Here is a 21,316-nt window from a genome sequence, read left to right on the forward strand (position 1 = left end):
TCAGCTTCTAGCTACCATTCATCAAGTTCATACTATAAAATTATAGCTAGAAACTGCTCGGTTTTCATCGTCCTTTTTTATATATATTCCCGCCATGTAAGCGATGACTACTGAGCCGCCGAGTGTACTCCATACACAGGGAACTGTAACCAAAACTCGCAATGAAAGAAAGTCTGATAATAACTTAGTGAAGGATGAATGTGAATTACCTCTGACGTTCCAGTGACTCTCAGACTCCGCCCACTGCATGGAGTCACTGAGCCAATCAGGACGCACATCCAAAGCGAGTTGTGGAACTTGTGTGACGCCACTCCCCCACCAATCAGCGCACGGAGCTAGAGCTGCGGGGCTGGTGCTGGGAAATGCTGGGACTGGGACGTCACGCAGCTGGCGAGCCGTGGTGGTGGTAGTGGCGGCTGGGAGCGGTGGAATGATGTGATCGGCCGCTGCCGGAGCTGTTGGATTGCGTGGGGTAGACCGTGTCTGCTAGGCGGCTGACTGGAATAGGTCAGTGTATAGGTCCCGCTGGCTTCAGTACATAGGAATCTCTGTCACCGAGGGTGACATTTACACACCAGGCCATGCTCCCCTCCTAACTTGACGTCAGGGCCAAGCAGTGTTCAGGCAAGCTGAGCCACTAAAGACATGTTGGAACAGCTATTGGACCATTTCAATCTTTTCCATACACAAAACAGCCCATAAACCCATTATCTCATTTCCAGGTCTTCTTTCTCGCATAACAGCCAGGAACATCTTCTCTGTGACGCTTCGCTAGTACCAGCCGAATAACCTCTCCCTAGTACCAACTGGGTAACACTTCCCAGAGTAAACCTTTCCCTAGTACCAGCTGGGTAACCCTTCCCAGAGAAAGCCTTTCCCTAGTACCAGCTGGGTGAACCTTCCCAGAGAAAACCTTTCTCTAGTACCAGCTGGGTGAACCTTCCCAGAGAAAACCTTTCCCTAGTACCAGCTGGGTAAACCTTCCCAGAGAAAACCTTTCCCTAGTACCAGCTGGGTAACCCATCCCAGAGAAAGTAATTCTCTAGTACCAGGTGGGTAACCTTTCAGAGAGAAGACCTTACTCTAGTATCAGCCAGGTAACTTCCCAGGGAAAGTCTTTCTCTAGTACCAGCTGGGTAACTCTTTCCAGAGAAGACCTTTCTGTAGTATAAACCGGGTAACTCTTCCCAGAGAAAGCCTTTCCCTAGTACCAGCCAGGTAACTGTTCCCAGAGAAAGCCTTTTCCTGGTAGCAGCCAGGTAACTCTTTCCAGAGAAGACCTTTCTGTAGTATCAACCGGGTAACTCTTCCCAGAGAAAGCCTTTCCCTGGTACCAGCTGGTTAACCCTTCATAGAGAAAATCTCTAGTATTAGCCAGGTAAATTCCCAGAGAAAGTTCTGCTAAGTGATTACTTTTCTGTAGTATCAGCTGGGTAACTTCTCAGAGAAATCCTTTCACTAGTACCAGCTGGGTAAACCTTCGCAGAGAAGACCTTACACTAGTACCAGCCAGGTGATCCTTCCCAAAGAAAGCATTTTCCTAGTACCAGCCAGGTAACTGTTCCCAGAGAAGACCTTTCCCTAGTACCAGCTGAGTAACACTTCCCAGAGAAAACCCTCTATCTAGTACAGTGGTGTCAAACTCGGGTGCTCCAGCTGCTGTGGGATACATATCCCAGCATGCCCTGCCACAGTTTTAGCATGCTGTAATAGCAAAACTCTGGCAGTGCATGCTGGGATGCGTAGTTCCACTGCAGCTGAAGGGCCTGAGTTTGATACCACTACTCTAGTAGGACCTGGGTAGCTTACCAGAGAAAGCCCTTCACAGAGAAGACCTTTCTGTAGTATCAGCCAGGTAACTTCCCAGAGAAAGCCTTTCCCTAGTACCAGCCGGGTAACTCTTCTCAGAGAAAGCCTTTCCCTAGTATCAGGTGGGTAACCCTTCAGAGAGAAGACCTTACTCTAGTATCAGCCAGGTTACTTCCCAGAGAGAATCTTTTCCTAGTACCAGCAGGCTAACTCTTTCCAGAGAAAGCCTTTCCCTAGTACCAGCCGAGTCTTAGAGAGAGTCTTTCCCTAGTACCAAGCGGGAAACTCTTCCCAGAGAAAGCTTTTCCCTAGTACCAGTCAGGTAACCTTTCTTAGAAAAAAATCTCTAGTATCAGCCAGGTAAATTCCCAGAGAAAGCTCTTCTCAGTGAATACTTTTCTGTAGTACCAGCTGGGTAACTCTTCCCAGTGAAAACCTTTCCCTAGTACCAGCTGAGTCTTCTTAGAGTCTTCCCCTAGTACCAAGCGGGAAACTCTTCCCAGAGAAAGCCTTTCCCTAGCACCAGCTGAGTAACTCTTCCCAGAGAAAACCTTTCCCTAGTACAAGCCACGTGACCCTTCCTAGAGAAAACCTTTCTTTCTCTATTACCAGCCGGGTGACCTTGTCCCAAAAAGACTATTATCTGGTACAAGCCAGGAGACCCTTCCCCCTAGGAGCCTAGGAGATATCTTTCTTACTGACAAGGCCACACTTCCCTGAGAAGACTTTTTAGCAGTTTTTTTTCAAGTGTAAGTCCAGATCCATCCACCCTTAGACAATTGGATTACAAAATAAGGTTTCCTAATGTATCAGAGTTCTGACCATCTGCCAGACATGATTCATAATCATAGGCAAAATTTATTACTAGAAATTAAGCTAGTTCATTGTGTGGTTTTAATATATTTTATTTTTTATTTTTTGGCAGATTAAAGAACACTGCATGCCTCATTCATTTAAACTAGTGCGAAGTCATTCATAATAAAATCCCCTGTGATTACAGTGGCTCAAAGAACAGGGTGGAATGGAGGAAAAAGAGAGATGCGGAGAAAGATTCTGGTCTTGTGATTAAAAGCACAAGTATTGTCCCTTTCTTCTCTACAACAGCTAATACCAGGACTTCTGTAACTTGATATCACACCATAGCGCCTCCATTTTCTCTCTACAAAAGAAAATGGAATATAAATTGCACGAGCCATATTAAGACCTCTAGTGCACAATCACTCTAAAGGACTTCTCTAGAACTTCTTACATTATTGCAGTTTTGTTCCAAGCTTTGTTCTTAGCCATGAGCTGCGTACCATGGAAAGGAGATAAGGCAAAATCTGGAGGCGAGTTTCAAGAGCCTCTTCCAGCACAAATCTACCATGAGAAACAGCGTCGGGAGCTATGTGCGCTCCATGCCTTGAATAATGTCTTCCAGGATGCTGGCGCATTTACTCGGGAAGCCCTTCAGGAGATATTCCAAAGGTGAGGAGGTCAGGAGAAAGATACCCTTGCTAATAATGACCAGCCCATTCCATGGCTAATTGTGAAATTATTGTAGTTGGAAATGGTTTCTTTTCCTTACTGGTAAATACAAACTATACATTTCAACATGTGAATATTAAAGTATCATATGGGAATAAGAAGACACTGATCTCATTCCCTATCTTAAGGATTTAGTCCAAAAGGTATCTTTTAGAGGTGGGTAAACTAATACTGTACCAGGTGGACGACATATTCGCTAGTGGATGACGTGTTTTTGTTTAAAAGGCATTTAGATGCGCCTAGGAGCTTGTACCCATTGGCATGTAACTATGATTCAAAGATCACTGCAGTCAACATAAGGTGACCACTGCTGGAAGGAAACATAGATCATTGATCTGTGTTAAATAAATTATGATGAACCATAGTTATGTAATTTACCTGATGTGGCTTTAAACTGGTACAGCGCTCTTGCATTTGTTAGAATGGAAATGCAATTTCCCTGTTACACAAGTAATTCAAATCTGCTAAGCTGCCAACAGGCTACATGCAGAGAGATGATTTCTGTACGGGTGTTGTGGTCAGGGACAGGGTTTCCCAATAAGTTTTTGTTTCCAAATAGGCTTCAGAGCACTGTATATTCTCTCAGGAAAAATGTGGCATTCATTAGCTCTTGGGTAGCATCAGCTCCTTCTCGTTTGTGAAGCGTAAAATAAGCCCATTTTAAACAGATAATATACTGGCAGATCACTCTTCATTCTCATTTATTCCAGTTGTTTATGCCGTAATTGGTAGGTTGTTTTTTACTAGCTGTTGGCTATATTTGTCACATTTGTTTTTTAGCACTGCTAAATTGATCATTGGCTAAGTCTTGGTTTTCTAAAATAGTGCAAAATATAGCTCTAACATGTCCCAGTTTTCAGGAAAAAAAGAAGGAATGCAAGTTTGTAAAGTTCATTGACAACTGCATGTGCGAGTGTCTGGTCATTGGGCTTGATTCAGACTTGTACACAAAACCCAATGACAGAGGGGACTGCACATGACCCGTTCTGCGCATGTGCTGAACGAGTCCTGCAAGTTTGCCCGCAGTGCCCCCTAAGCTGCAGAATAATTGACCTGCTGTGGTCACTCGAGGCTGGGGAAGCTGACCGTTTAACAAAACGGGCGCGTCGCCCATGTTTTGTAGGAGTGCCAAGGCCAGGGTCTGCGTCTTCCGATGCAAATTTACTGGCCCCGACTGAGCAGTTCTGGCAGTCATTCTGAGTGAGCTAAGACTTACTCAGGGAGCCGAAGTCTGTGGGTTCCGGACTGTAGATAGCCAATAATTAGACAATGTTTAGATAGACACCAGATGATAGACAGTCAATAGGTCGACAGGGACAAAAGGTTGACAGGGTCAAAATGTCAACTTGAAAATGTTCGAGACAAAAATGGCCGACACTTGATTTTTTTGGGTTGTTAGGGTTACGCACTTTCTGGAGGGCAATGGTTAGGCACTTACCCCCACGGTTAGGGTTAGGCACCAGAAGGGAGGGAATAGGGTTAGGCACTTATTAGGCACTAGATGGGACAGTTAGGGTAAGGCACCTACCCCGTCGGTCAGGGTTAGGCACCAACGGGAGGGTTAGGGTTAAAGATTAGGGCTATAAAGCGAGAGAGAAAAAAAAGTCAACCATTTTCATGTCGACCATTCGTACATGTCGACATTTAGTATGATGACCTTTGTCCCTGTCGACCTATTGTCTGTCTAACATCTGGTGTCTGCCTAGACATTGTCTATATAATTTCTGTCTATCTCTTATACCACAACCGATGGCTGTGACCATCGCGGACGATTGTTGCAATGGTAATCCGATGCTGGGCCTTTGGAGCAACACTTCTGCAATGCCGGCAGGAGACGTCTTTTGTCCTCAGTCGCCTCCTGCTACAATAACATATTTTTGCATCACCGCTGAGTCCATAGACTTAGCAGTGATGCTTATAGAGTACAGCTCTGAATCCTGCCCATTGTCTTTTGACTGCACTAGCAGGCACTAGTCATGGCAGAAGTTATCCATATTGCTTTGAGCAGCAGTATGCCATTATGCAGTCAGTGTATTTTACATCAAATGTTGGCAGACAGTAGGGGTCATTCCTTGTCAAATCAACACACTGATTTTACCTCACCGGCTCAGATTTAGTTAAATTTTGGTATATGGAGAGTATATATGTAGTCTAAGAAAAATATAAAATATTATTTAAATATCTCATGCCGTTTCCAAAATGTAAAGTTTTCAAAAATATGTAAAAAATGCACAACCATAGCAGCTCTCCTAATTAAGCTAGAGAGGCGGGAGTGGTGTAATTTTACTGTGTTTTTTTATGCCCTTTCCTATGATATAGCGTTCCTGCTAGGCTGTTTCAGCGGGGTGCCACGCCCTGCCCTATTTCTGAAGGGCAGAAAGCACCCTATCCTCCAGCGCGGCGCCCCCCTGAGACAGCCTACGGGTTCTGTCTCCACCCGCGGGTCGTCAAAACGGCTGTGCAGTGGTCACCGGTGCATCCATTCACAGTGACCGCAGTGCTTGGGGGCTGCCCGTAAGTGCCGGGCACGCCCCCAGGAGATCCGAAAAGGGGACACTTCATAAAGACACGCCCCCTTTTCTTTGGCCGTGACGCTTTTCGGACGCGCGCGCGCACCGAAGTGCCCTATCTCTAGGTCCGGCGCCCTGCCTGCTGCCAGACCAAGAGTGAACACTATGATAAACAACACAATAGGCTTTGTGATGAAAAACTTTTCCCAAATTCAAACTGAAATATCTTCTTCAGGGTCCATAGAGAGACCTTGGGGTGCAGGTGATGGGAACTGAACCCGGGCACCACGCCGTTAAAGCTCCCAGGATGCACTGGATCCAGTCTCCCTATACCCCTCCCCCGAGCCGGAGGCACCTCAGTATTAGGCAGCCCTTAAGCTTATTATTTTAGTTTCATTTTACTTCATCTTGAGCGCGCAGCAGCAGACTGTCTGAGGGACATCTGCGCTGCCGCTCCGTCACCCCTCCGGGCCGTGACGCCAGTACCGATCTGGGGAGAGGGCCAAGACTGGAAATAGTTTATACTAATGTTAAATGTTTGTCAAAATTTTAAAGTGGGAGGATAATGGGTTCATAGTTAAAAATAATTTTAAAACCGGATGTATTACAAAAAAGCCGGGTGTATTACAAGTAGTAATAGGTAATAATAGATTTGATGGCTTCATTAGTTTAATTATATAAATCAAGTTGAATAGAAATACGTGACATTGTATTAGTCAGTCAACAATGTTAGCTGAAGATAGTTTGACAATGCCACAGTGGTTTTTAAAGTGTAATTAGGAGACGTGACATAAATTGTTCCAGTTGGAGTTATAGGGTCGACTTTGCAGTATACATCTATTAGAGGTATCCATAGTACATCAGGCTTCCTTGGATAGAAGAATGATGGTCAAGGTCACTTTTAATTAGTCTTCATTCTTGTCCATCACATAATCAAGCCACCATTTCTTGTTATACACAACGCATATATAGCCATTTATTTGTGTCAACTGGAGTTTGTCCAGAGATTTTGTAACGAATACTGTAGATGATGTTGTAGCCTTAGAAAAAGTTTTCACAGATACTTTTGATGTACTTGAATCAACAGGTATAAAAGCATGATACTGGTGTGTTCCCTGAATAGTTACTGACTGGTTGAAACGATCATTCAAAACTGTTTCAGACTCAATATAGTCGTCTTGCATTGTGAATGTCAAATTCCAGCTATATTTTCTACTGCCCATTCATAAAGTGGTGTGAGGATTTGGTTCTCATATGGACGTTGTAGGCTGGCTCTCGCTGCCAGTCTATGGACTAAGCCGCCAACTCCATCACTGGGGCCTTTCCCATGCGCTGTGGCCGAAAAATGCCACTCAGCCTCAACATGGAAGTCTAGCTTATGACAACACAAGTTTGGGAAGTTTTTCTTGCACAGACATTCTACAAACTGTCCTGCAATATTGAGCATGATTCCTGACCATTGATTCATGAGAACAATTATTCATGAGCATGATTCATGAACAATGCATTAACATTATTGAAGAGCATTATTTATTTTCTTGCCAGCTTTATTAATTGTTTTTAGTTAATAAAGTAATATAGAAAATTTTATAATTTAGGCCTAAATTTACAAAAGAGAATTTTTGTAAATTCTCTTTTTAACGATCTCTACATGTGAGAATATATATCTATATTATATTCTCACATGTAGATATTGACAAAGTAATTAAGAGAATTTACATTTAATTCAAATATTGAGTGTTTGGTTAATTTTAGTTGTTCCGTCATATAATTGGATTTAAAAGTAGGCCTACTCCGGTTTAAAATTATCTTTAAAGGTGCATACACACACAACGATTTTTTGAACGATTATCGATAACGATATCGTTTATTGTTCAATCGTTGAAAAAATCGTTCACTTTCTGAGTTAAAACGATGAACGATTATCGTTCATGCGCATTCACGTTTGTAGTTCAGTCATACTGAACAACTCAACTATTTTCAGTAAGGAAATATGCAAAAATCGTTTAGTTCAAAAAAATCGTTCATTACACTAAAAAAATCTGACAGAAAATCGTTGTGTGTATGCAGCTTTACTATGAACCCATTATTCTCCCACTATTAAATTTTTAAACATATTTAACATTAGTATTGACTATTTCCAGAAATGTTTTGAACTTTTGTCGACCTCACTTTTTGAGATAATCATGATCAAAAATTTCAGTTTGAATTTGGAAAAAGTTTTTCCTCACAAAGTATATTATGTTGTATATCATAGCAAATGGCATACAAAAAACACAGTAAAATGACACCACTCCCACCTCTCTAGCTTAATTAGGAGAGCTGCTCTGGTGATTTGAAATATGATGGTTGTGCGTTAATGCAGTGGTTCCCAACTTTTTTTGAATCACGGCACCCTAGAGTATCAGCATTGTTTTCATGGCACCCCTAAGCCAAAATTCAGAAAAAAAATGTAGTACAGTGAAGTAAATTGTGCTTACCTGTCATCCTTAGGTTCAGTTAAGTGGTGGTGGATAAGTTTGCACTTCTGTTTGTCCACATATTTCCATTACATTGTCAATAAATTATTTGATTTGCTGCTGGACCACCAACCTGAGGCACCCCTGCAAGTGCTCCGAGGCACCCCAGGGTGCCACGGCGCACAGTTTGGAATCCACTGCGTTAATGACAGATATTTTGGAAATGGCACGAGATATTTAAATAATATTTAATATTTTTCTTAGACTACATATATACTCTCCATATACCAAATTTGAACATAATCTGAGCTGGTGAGGTAAAATTGTAACAAAAAGTGTGTTGATTTGACATGGAATGGCCCATAGTTAAAAGCTGCACTACCATCCACGGAAAAGACAACACTGTTTACTAACAGACCCCCTACCCCTCTCAGAACCCTGGAAAGTGGCTGCATGCAGTACCTCCGTTCCAGTTTAAAATTCAGGGGATGTCTTAAGGCACACATCCACTAGACTATTAAATTGAGCGATTGAACTATAATGATATCGTTATCGTTCCATAATCGTTTGCAGATTGTTTAAAAAATGTCTAAAACAACCAGCGATGCGCACTCCCGCTGGTCGTTTAGACCTCTATCATCGTACAAATGTGTTGTACAGCCTGATGATATCGTCAGGTTCAACATGTTTGCAGATGATTGATGTACCTTCATTGAACGAATGCTCATTCACTGAAGGCACATCAGACAGACAAACGACTGCAGGATTACAATGTCGTAGTGGATGTGTGCCTTTAGTGGGAGGGAATGTGTTAGTGGGAGGACCAATTACAAGCTGCAGTTGAGATTGTAGCTTGTGATTGGGGTTCTTGCTCACAACCACCCTTCACTGCTCATTTAAATATGGTAAACAAGTTTTGATTTGGTGAACTGTATTATAGAACAGGAAGAGCCTTGAGAAACACGACTGCATGGATCATATTGGTAAACTATTTTATGTACGTGGTAGTGCAGCTTTAAAGTAATCATTTTAAAGTGTGTTGTCACGTTAATGGTGATAAAAATGCACAATAACGTTATCGACCATATCGTTACCGTTCAGATCGTTTTTTGGTGCCTACCAACCCTCAAACGACAAGCAATGTGCGGGCACGTATGGACGATAACGATATCTACCATCACCCGTGCATGCAGGCCAATCTGGTCGATATCGACCAGGTTACGATTGCGGGTCGCTGGCCCGTCGTTGGTGGGTTGCTGGATTAACGATAATGATCATCCGGCTCACCGGGAAGGTGCAGGATGAACAGTCAGCGATAATCTTACCGGTGTACGCACCATAAGACAGCTGATTAAGTTCTATTTTAGTGTTGCACATGTAAGGGTTTGATAAACCATAAATTTAGCAACTTTGTTAAACTAATGTTTCTCATTGTTCTTTCTCATTCAATGCAGGTTGTCCCCCAACACTTTGGTGACCCCACACAAGAAAAATATGTTGGGGAATGGGAACTATGATGTCAATGTCATTATGGCAGCATTGCAGACCAAGGGTTATGAGGCTGTGTGGTGGGATAAGAGAAGGTAATGACGTCACTTTATTTAGTGGGAAATAGCAAGTGTTTCTGTTACTTGAGTTTTGTTTCTATATGTACTTTGTAAAGTTTTTCTTGCCTGTTTACACTGAAATTCTTTAGGTTGTTTTCTTTCCCAGGTGAGTGAAGAATTGGAACACACAGATACAAAATGAAATGGTCATGGGTGCGAGGATTTTACTTGTGCTCATCTTTTAGATTTCAAGCTTTTCCATTCAAAAGCTTGCACACATTTTGTATGGATGTATTTAACTGATTTGCACATAGTAAACCATACAGTATGTGATGAGATCTGTGTTTTAATTTAACCATCCATATCTAGTGGCTTACCATCCAGTTGATCAGCTCTATCCATATGCGGACTCCTATAGAAAGTATGGTGACTTTAAAACTCTGAAATCTATCCCTGAAATAGGTCCAGTCTAAACAACAAATTATTCTAAGTGTTTTTTTCATAAGTCACTGTGGCAGACTCTTAAGTATTGGTAATTAGCTTTTTTTTATTTTTTATTGGTTTATTTCTTCAGACAGATGCTTGATAATATATACTTGTTTCCCCTCCAGATGGGATTTTGAAAAATAGGTAATGATTAGTAGAGGATAGGTAAGAACAATACCTTTTTAGGTGCATGCTAAACCTGTACTTCACTTGTGATATAATGAAAAGAAAAGGCTGTAGGATTACTGCTGCAACAGGAGGCATATTCTCTCTTACTCTGTGCTACTGCTGTAACAGGAGACATATTCTCTCTTACTCTGTGCTACTGCTGTAACAGGAGACATATTCTCTCTTACTCTGTGCTACTGCTGTAACAGGAGGCATATTCTCTCTTACTCTGTGTTACTGCTGTAACAGGAGGCATATTCTCTCTTATTCTGTGTTACTGCTGTAACAGGAGGCATATTCTCTCTTACTCTGTGCTACTGCTGTAACAGGAGGCATATTCTCTCTTACTCTGTGCTACAGCTGTAACAGGAGGCATATTCTCTCTTACTCTGTCCTACCGCTGTAACAGGAGGCATATTCTCTCTTACTCTGTGCTACTGCTGTAACAGGAGGCATATTCTCTCTTACTCTGTGTTACTGCTGTAACAGGAGGCATATTCTCTCTTACTCTGTGCTACTGCTGTAACACGAGGCATATTCTCTCTTACTCTGTGCTACTGCTGTAACACGAGGCATATTCTCTCTTACTCTGTGCTACTGCTGTAACACGAGGCATATTCTCTCTTACTCTGTGCTACTGCTGTAACACGAGGCATATTCTCTCTTACTCTGTGCTACTGCTGTAACACGAGGCATATTCTCTCTTACTCTGTGCTACTGCTGTAACACGAGGCATATTCTCTCTTAAGCTGGCCACACACTAGACCAACTTACATCCAACCAGCCAACTTGTTGATTGGTTGGAATGAAAATCTGGTAAGGTATGGGAGTAAATGATCAGCAATTTGCTCCTAAATGCCAGAAAACAGATGAAAATGGTCGTTCAAACAAGTTTGTTAAATGTTTGATCTAAACTATTTGTTCAAACAACAGTTTTGGTCCATTTTCCTGCGTTTGGGAGCAAATTGCTGATTGGTTGGAATGAAAATCTGGTAAGGAATACAGTCAGCAATTTGCTCCCAAACGCAGGAAAATGGACCAAAACTGTTGTTTGAACAAATAGTTTAGATCAAACATTTAACAAACTTGTCTGAATGACCATTTTCATCTGTTTTTTGGCATTTAGGAGCAAATTGCTGATCATCATTTACCGTATATACTCGAGTATAAGTCGACCCGAATATAAGCCGAGGTACCTAATTTTACCACAAAAAACTGGGAAAACTTATTGACTCGAGTATAAGCCTAGGGTGGGAAATGCAGCAGCTACTGGTAGTAATCCCTCCTCTGGTACTGTCCCCAGTAGTAATATCCCCCCCTGGTAGTGCCCCCAGTAGTAATATCCCCCCCTGGTAGTGCCCCCAGTAGTAATATCCCCCCCTGGTAGTGCCCCCAGTAGTAATATCCCCCCCTGGTAGTGCCCCCAGTAGTAATATCCCCCCCTGGTAGTGCCCCCAGTAGTAATATCCCCCCCTGGTAGTGCCCCCAGTAGCAATATCCCCCCCTGGTAGTGCCCCCAGTAGCAATATCCCCCCCTGGTAGTGCCCCCAGTATTAACCCCCCCTGGTAGTGCCCCCAGTATTAACCCCCCCTGGTAGTGCCCCCAGTATTAATCCCCCCTCCCCCGGTAGTGCCCCCAGTAGCAATATCCCCCCCTGGTAGTGCCCCCAGTATTAACCCCCCTGGTAGTGCCCCCAGTAGCAACATCCCCCCTGGTAGTGGCCCCAGTATTCCTCCCCCTCCCTGGTAGTGCCCCCAGTAGCAACATCCCCCCCTGCTAGTTCCCCCATTATTAATCCCCCCCTCTGGTAGTGCCCCCAGTAGCGATATTCCCCCCTGGTAGTAGCCCCCCCAGTAGAAAGAAATGTAAAAAAAAAACCACTTACCTGTAACCCCACTCCTGGTCCCGACGCTGCTACAGGCTCCGCCGCCGCTTTGCATAATGGGAGAGACGTCGTCATGACGACGTCTCTCCCATTACCCACTGCGGGAGCCGGAAGTAGCCGCTGAGAGTCTGTCAGACTCTCAGCGGCTGCTGATTATACCAAACACATAGCTGCCGGCTCCGGCGGCTGTGTGTTTAGCAGTGTGTAGTGCTGACCGAACTCCGTCCGGTCAGCGCTACACACGCGGTGCAGGCTGTGTCACAGTGACACAGTCTGCACCATGGCCCGCATGGTACGCTACTCAGCAGCGTACCATGCGGGCATGACTCGAGTATAAGCCGAGGGGGTGCTTTTTCAGCACAAAAAATGTGCTGAAAAACTCGGCTTATACTCGAGTATATACGGTACTCCCATACCTTACCAGATTTTCATTCCAACCAATCAACAAGTTGGCTGGTTGGACAGATAATCTTTTAGATGTGTGGTCAGCTTTACTCTATACACACTCTCAGAAGTGAACGATACATCTTTCAGGTATATCGCATCAGCCATGCTGTGCGGCCGATGCGATTATATCTGTGAAAGGCGTCATTCAAAGATGTATTGTGTGTACACGTGAACCGAGGCACTGAACAATATATAATTTGTCAGCTATACGAAATATATATTGTCCAGTGTGTATCCAGCATTACTCTGTGCCACCTCCTATTTTTTGCAGTGTGCTCTGTTCTGAAAGGATAATGAAAATGTAGATTCTTGGTGGAATTTGGAGATTATATCTAAAATATCACATCTTGCGCTTCCCTGATCCACAATGCTACTAACAGTCCAAGCAGGAGATCCTCTCATCCACTGTGCTTTGCCCTTTTTCCCATTCAGATGGAAAGCTCACAGTTAGGAGAGATTTCCTGCCCAGACCAATGGTGACACGGTGAGGTCTGATATATTTGTGCAGCAAAGTTTTTTTCTTTTAAGGAGTGTAGTTATGATTTAAAGGCTCTTACAAAATAACACTGCAAACTGTTTTGCCACTTATGCAACATAATTAACAGATTATGCAACACCTTTAATTGGTAATTTGGACACGTTATCTGGGCTTTCCTGTAAGTATAAACTGACCAAAATATACAGGTACAAAATGTTGTTCTCCCCTTCTGACAAAAGCACATTTTAAATGGTGAGTACATAAACGATGATGAAATGTAGAAAATTATGTTTACTAGCTCTTCATTTAAATTACATTTCGTTTTGCTTGTTTGTTTTATTTCTTTAAAGATAGATATACCTGAATACTACAAAGAGTACAGTCAGGTGCATAAATGTTGGAACATTGACAGAACTTTCATATTTTGGCCTCTATTCACCACCACAATGGCTTTGAAATGAAAAAAGCAAGGTGTGCTTTAACTGCAGACTTTCAGATTTAATTTGAGGGTAATTACATCCAAATCAGGTGAACGGTGTAGGAATTACAACGGTTTCTATATGTGCCTCTTTTTAAGGGGCCAAAAGTAATGGGACTATCAACTCAAAAGCTATTTTATGGACAGGTGTGGGCTATTCCCTCGTTATTTCATTATCAATTAAGCAGGTAAGAAAAAGGTATGGAGTTGATTCTAGGTGTGACATTTGCATTTGGAATCAGTTGCTGTCGACTCTCAATATGAGATCCAAAGAGCTGTCATTATCAGTGAAGCAAGCCAGCATTAGGCTGAAAAATCAAAACAAACCCATCAGAGAGATAGCAAAAACATTAGGTGTGGCCAAATCAACTGTTTGGAACATTCTTAAAAAGAAAGAACGCATCGGAGAGCTCAGCAACACCAAAAGACCCGGAAGACCACGGAAAACAACTGTGGTGGATGACAGAAGAATTATTTCCCTGGTGAAGAAAAACCCCTTTACAGCAGTTGGCCAAATCAAGAACACTCTCCAGGAGGTAGGTGTATATGTGTCAAAGTCAACAATCAAGAGAAGACGTCACAAGAGTGAATATAGAGGGTTCACCACAAGATGTAAACCATTGGTGAGCCTCAAAAACAGGAAGACCAGATTAGAGTTTGCCAAACAACATCTAAAAAAGCCATTACAGTTCTGGAACAACATCCTATGGACAGATGAGACAAAGATCAACTTGTACCAGAGTGATGGGAAGAGAAGAGTATGGAGAAGGAAAGGAACTGCTCATGATCCAAAATATACCACCTCATCAGTGAAGCATGGTGGTGGTAGTGTCTTGGCGTGGGCATTTATGGCTGCCAATGGAACTGTTTCCCTTGTATTTATTGCTGATGTGACTGCTGACGAAAAGCAGCAGAATGAATTCTGAAGTGTTTCGGGCAATATTATATGCTCATATTCAGTCAAATGCTTCAGAACTGATTGGACGGCGCTTCACAGTGCAGATGGACAATGACCCGAAGCATACTGCAAAAGCAACCAAAGAGTTTTTAAGGCTAAAAAGTGGAATGTTATGCAATGGCCAAGTCAATCCCCTGACCTGAATCCGATTGAACATGCATTTCACTTGATGAAGACAAAACTGAAGGGAAAATGCCCCAAGAACAAGCAGGAACTGAAGACATTTGCAGTAGAGGCCTGGCAGAGCATCACCAGGGATGAAACCCAGAATCTGGTGATGTCTATGCGTTCCAGACTTCAGGCTGTAATTGCCTGCAAAGGATTTGCAACAAAGTATTAAAAAGTGAAAGTTAGATTTAGGATTGTTTAGTTTGTCCTATTACTTTTGGCCCCTTAAAAAGTGGGAGGCACATATAGAAACCGTTGTAATTCCTACACCGTTCACCTGATTTGGATGTAATTACCCTCAAATTAAATTTGAAAGTCTGCAGTTAAAGCACATCTTGTTTGTTTCATTTCAAAGTCATTGTGGTGGTGAATAGAGGCCAAAATATGAAAATTCTGTCAATGTCCCAATATTTATGCACCTGACTGTATATGTCCTTTATAATATATGTTATGGTAATAGATCTATAACTATATTTTAAATATAAACAGTCTTAAATCAGCAACCTCTGATAGTGTTCATTAGGAAAACTTGAGTATTAAACTGTGCTTTCACATAGGAAATGTGATACCTAGCTGTAGTATAAACTGCATTTTGGTAAAGCTCGCCATCTCTAAATAGAGGCGTTTGTGTGACACTGCGGACCATCCACAAGCTGCATCTCCTAATTCTCATTCTCATGCAGCCCCTTGACTGTGTTTTGCAAGAAACATGGGAACACTAGGAATAAGGGAATAATGCACCTCTTCTGTAAATAATTACTTCTGTATAAAACCTCACTCCTTTATGCCATGGGCACAATCCTAACAGCGGAATGCTGGCTAGGGATTTATGATGGGTGCCGGAACGCCGAGGACGGCATCCTTCCCTTAGCATTAGACGGGGGGGGGGGGTTTAGTATTAGGGAGTCTAGCGGGGTTGGGGGGGAGATTAGGGTTAGGCACCCCTAGGGAGAGGTTAGGTTTAGGGAGCGGTAAGGGGGAGGTTAGTTGGGGTTAGGCGCTAGAGGGGGAGGTTAGGGTTAGACACCACTAAGGGAGGGTTAGGGTACTTACCTGCCCCTGTTGGGATCTTGGTCCTGTTGGGCATCTGCTGTCGGGATTTGAACCGGCCGCTAAACAGCCGCCGGCATTTCAATCCCATTCCCCACATTATTTACAGTGCCAAGTGTATTTTCTCATAAATAATATAACGTACAGGATAAATGATCATCTATAAAATGTTGCACTTGATGAAAGAATTTTCATGGAATAGCGTACCAGGGATGGAGGTGTTTTAGGCTGGGTACACACTAGGCGACCTGCCAATGTGACGACCGATGGTACGATATATCAGGCGGTCGGTAAACACTGCACGGTCCGGTGAACGACCGCCTGATATATAGTTTACCTGCACACTTCACTTTCCTGGCTTCGGCAGTTGGGTTGCTCCTTCGGCTGTGATGGGCTGCAGATGGAATGACCCCAATGTCTGTGCGCTCATAGTGCAAAGACACTGGACGATCCGGACAATATGTCGGTCCAATCCAGCATATTGTCCCAGAAATAGTGTGTACCCAACATTAGGCTCTAGAGTCATTACAGTGACTGCAGTCAAGTAAAGGTGGTTTAAACTGTTGAATATTTTAATAATTATAATGTATGGTCCTTGTCATACACTTTGACATATTTGTACAAATGGAAAATCCTTTGTATGTTTTGTCTCTATAATGTGTTGCAGATTACTACAATCCACTGTAAAGAATGCTCTAATGTTAATTTATTGTTTGTTTTTTAAATTAAATATTTAACTTTTTGTTCTTTATTATTTCCCTTTTGTTTTACTTTACATAGGGATGTTGGCTTAATTTCTCTCTCCAATGTTACTGGGTTCATCATGAATCTGCCATCTAGTCTGTCCTGGGGACCCCTGAAGCTCCCGCTTAAGAGGCAGCACTGGATATGTGTACGTGAGGTGGGAGGCACTTATTTTAACCTGGACTCCAAACTGAAGAGGCCAGAACGAATTGGAAGTGATGACGAGCTAAGGTAAACAAAAATAGCAACTAATGCCAGTTATTTCAGGATATATAGAAGGAAATTGTAATGAAATTAAATAGAACAGGGGTATCAACCTTTATCTGTAACCACTAAATCTACGGCCTTCGTAACTCTTTTGGAACCCTGTATAGTTTTACAACATTTTCACATAGAAAAGTCCTCTAAACTGTCAGACACTGGGACCCACAGCTGCTGGTCTCCTCTATCTCTCGCTTCAGAGCAGTTACACTGTGGGGATTTCACCTTGTCTATCTTTTTTGTACTTCACTTTCTGTTTCATATTGAGGCCCAGATTTATCATCTAGTTATATTCTTGTTATCACTCATTACGAATCTTAAATGGTGCTCTAACCATTCAGTTCCTAACTGTCATGTGATTGAAAAATGACAGGGGCTGACTGGCTGGAGCACCATTTCAGATTTGTAATGAGTGATAAGAAGAATATAACTCGTTGATAAATCTGGGCCTGAGTACTACAGCTGTGCCATATTCTTTTCTGTCATGTCGAATAAAGGGAGTATCTCTACAGCTAAATTACTATCTGTTACGCCCTTTTTTTTTTTTTTTTTAATAAGACACATTACAATCAAGTGGTATGTTATGATTTTTATGGGCTAAAAACGTTAGCCCAAATTGCTCAGCGGTCAGTTTTCTGAAGACCACTGCGCATGCCTGTGTGCAACGCAGCTGATCTCGCAGAACCGGCCTGGGCTAATTCTTTAGCCCTGTCTATTACAAAGCTTAGGTCATCTTATGGTGCATTCCAAGGGTGTGGAGGGAGATGCAAAGCCTTTCATCCCCGGTCACAACTTCAGGTAAGAAGCCTGTTCAGTGGGGCGAGTTTCTCAGGCATCGCTCCCTCTGAAGAATCAGCTTGGGTTCAAAACTTGACCAAATCAGTACAGGGCTTAGAGAGCGTTTCCTCATCCTTTTGAGAGAATTTTAGACTGAGGGTAAAGTCTCAGATAACTCAGACCTTGAGGGCTCCTTTAGAAGGCAGTGTGCTGGGTATCTTTGTTCAAGAGGCAGAAGAAACATTCTATTGTCTTTTTCCATTCCTCTTCTCAACTGGAAAATGTACTTTGAGACATGGGTCAAACCTGAGAGGACATTCCAGGTTTTACAGGGATTTCAGATGCTTTTTCTCTCTTTTCAAGATGCCTATAAATGAGATCTATGCAGGGTTAATGGATTTGTCAGAGATCAGATGTTTCAGTGCCGTATCTATTAAGAATGGCTCGAAGAGGAAATGCAAAGCAATTTTAAAGGTCCATATACACGGGTCAGCCATAACATTAAAACTACTTACAGGTGAAGTGAATAACATTGATTATCTCATTACAATGACACCTGTCAAGGCAACAAGTGAACACTCAGTTCTTGAAGTTGATGTGTTGGAAGCAGAGAAAATGGGCAACGTAAGGAACTGAGAGACTTTGCAATGGGCCAAATTTTGATGGCTTGACGACTGGGTCAGAGCATCTCCAAAGCGGTAGGTCTTGTGTGGTGTTTGCAGTATGCAGTGGTTAGTACCTACCAAAAGTGGTCAAAGAAAGGACAGCTGGTGAACCAGCTACAGGGACATGGGCGCCCAAGGCTCATTGATGTGCGTGGGGAGCAAAGGCTAGCCCGTCTTGTTTCGATCCCACAGAAGAGCTACTATAGCACAAATTGCTGAATAAGTTAATGCTGACTATGATAGAAAGGTGCCAGAACACAAAGTGCAAAGCAGTTTGCTGCGTAGCCGCAGACTGGTGAGAGTGCCCATGCTTACCCCTGTCTACTGCCAAAAGCACCTACAGTGGGCACAGATGCATCAGAACTGGCCATGAAGCAGGGGAAGAAGGTGGCCTGCCCTGATGAATCATGTTTTCTTTTACATAATATGGACAGCTATGTGTGTTTGCTTAATTTACCTGGGGAAAAGAATGCACTATGGGAAGAAGGTAAGCCTCTGGGCAATTTTTTACTAGGAAATTTTTGGTCCTGGCATTTATTCGAATGATACTTTGACTTGTTGCAAACCAAGTACACCTCTTTATGTCAATGGTATTCCCTGATGGCAGTGGCCTCTTTCAGCAGGATAATGTGCCCTGCAATACTGCAAAATTTGTTTAGGAATGGTTTGAGAAACATGACAAAAAGTTCAAGATGTTGGCTTCACCTCCAAATTCCCAAAAATGAAATCTGATCGAGCATCTGTGAGATGTGCTGGAAAAACAGGTCCAAGTCATCGAGGCCCCACCTCATAACATACAGGGACTTAAAGGATCTGCTGCGAACGTCTTGATGCCAGATACCACAGGACACCTTTTAGAGGTCTTGTAGAGTCCATGCCTCTAAATATTAAGCAGGTAGTTTTATTGTTATGGCTGGCCAGTGTATATTGCTGCTTGGGCCACCCTTAAACCCATCTTAGCATCAGCATAAACTAATAAGGTGGTGGAAAGCAGTTGCACCAGCTATCAGAAGGTATACAGTCTGATAAGCCAAAGTCTGCATTAATTGACATTGGTTGAACACATATGAGAGGCATCCTAGTATCTGTGTGTAGCAGCTATTAATGCATGGCTAACTGGGGCTAGAATTTCTGCCTCAGTAGTCAGAGCCCAAAGTACTCTCTAGCTTAAAGCCTGGGAAGTTGATGCAAAGGTCGAGGACTGTGGAATACCTATTTTTTGTAGGTAATGTCTTGTGTGGCCCTGAACTAGATAAAATTATTACGCACACCTTTTTTTTTTTTTTTAATTGTTTAACCATTTACTGTTTTAGGTAATCTGATTCCACCAATTTGTTTTTGCATAAGATAGACTGTTTATTGTTTATTTTTTCTTTTCTTTGTAGAAAATTTTTACAGCATCAGCTAAGAGGCAAAAACTGTGAGCTACTCCTAGTGGTGCCAGAGGAGGTTGAAGTTCATCAGCGCTGGCGGACTGACCTGTAATCAACCTTGGACTCTATATTTTTTATTATTATTATTTTTGTCCTGTCATTCACTACAGTTGTTAGTAGCCGTTGTTGACAATCTCTGTTCTGGACAGGGTTTCCCATCTCTCCTCCAGTAAAAGGGTCAAACTTGAAGCCTGTGGGCTCCTTGCTTTGACAGTGCAATATGGAGGATTAACCCAGTGGGTTATTTTCATGTGTCTGTTTCATCTCAGTAAGGCCTATATAAAAAAAAACAACCCACGCACCAGTGAAATACCATGTATCTGTGGCTACGCATGTGAATACGGCACAGCAGTACACATGATGGACTGGGAACAGGTTCATGCACCATTATAGTGAGATCTATACAGTGCAATTATCATTTTTTTGTATGTTTATTTTATATATGTTATAGGTTTATGCGGTAACTTTTACAGGGCAGCTGTGGTTTGCCTGATGTAAGCCATGGTCCTAATGTAAAACATTTTATTCTACAAAACATCCTGTATAACATGCCTATAAAGAAGCTGAGCCATCCTATTTTATGCACGATGTCTAAAAACCTCACCTTGTCAAGGACTAAGAAGTGCTCTTCAGAACCTAAGAAATATTTGTATACGAAAGACTTTACCTTTTGTCAGAGCAAAATAACTGGTACAGCCAAAATATTACATGTTTAAGAGAGTCCAGAACCATTGTAATGTAAAATGCAGTGATAGAAGATTAAATCAAGCTTGTTCCCACCCAGGTGCCCTAATCCCTCAACGTAAAATATAAATATGATCAGTCAATTGAACCACACTGATTACAGTAATGTGAGCACTGCTATTCAGCATATCACTAAGGGAATAAGTAACTTGGTGTCCACCGTTCTGTCTCGCTTTTGCTTGCACCATTCACTTAGCACCCAGACTTGCTAAAGCACATCACCTATTTTAAACCAAGTGATGTGGTATGCTGCCTTCATGGAGTCCTAAGCGTTTGACATATCTGTATGAGACCACACGTAGGAAGTTATGGAAATGACAATCTGTTGTACGCTATACAAACCTTGGTACACACAACGGGACAGGGAATTGACTGACTTAAGCATGCTCTCTTAGAAGAAAGCAACATTCCTCATTGAAGACAGTATTTTGCAGATGAGGTTTGGAGAAACACTTTATTACTGTTTTAAAAAGCTTTATTCTATGTGGGAGATTTATCATCTACAATGATTACATAAACCAACTAATGTTGCCTCTGAATATTTGTATGTCAGGACCTGTTACCAGCACAAATATTGTTCCTCCACTGACTGTGATCCCCCACCACCAAAACACAATTTGGGGCCAATTTATGAAAATTGGTACACAGACAACAGGGGTATATTTACTAAAGTGCTGGTTTTTAGAAGTGGAGTTGTTGCCCATAGCAACCAATCAGATTC

At 42.4% G+C, this 21,316-nt stretch overlaps 1 protein-coding gene across 1 annotated transcript; it reads left to right on the plus strand.

Moving 5' to 3' along the window:
- Positions 1 to 313: 313 nt before the first annotated feature.
- JOSD1 (Josephin domain containing 1) lies at positions 314 to 21,316 on the plus strand. Its single transcript, XM_088468131.1, has 5 exons — positions 314 to 507; positions 2,735 to 3,276; positions 9,760 to 9,888; positions 16,752 to 16,946; positions 19,804 to 21,316. The coding sequence occupies exons 2-5, from the start codon at positions 3,095 to 3,097 to the stop codon at positions 19,901 to 19,903; spliced, it is 606 nt and encodes a 201-aa protein (XP_088324257.1). The 5' UTR covers positions 314 to 507; positions 2,735 to 3,094; the 3' UTR covers positions 19,904 to 21,316.

The sequence above is a fragment of the Taudactylus pleione genome, unplaced genomic scaffold, assembly GCF_031769625.1.
Source record: "Taudactylus pleione unplaced genomic scaffold, aTauple2 ptg000080l, whole genome shotgun sequence".
NCBI lineage: Eukaryota > Metazoa > Chordata > Amphibia > Anura > Myobatrachidae > Taudactylus > Taudactylus pleione.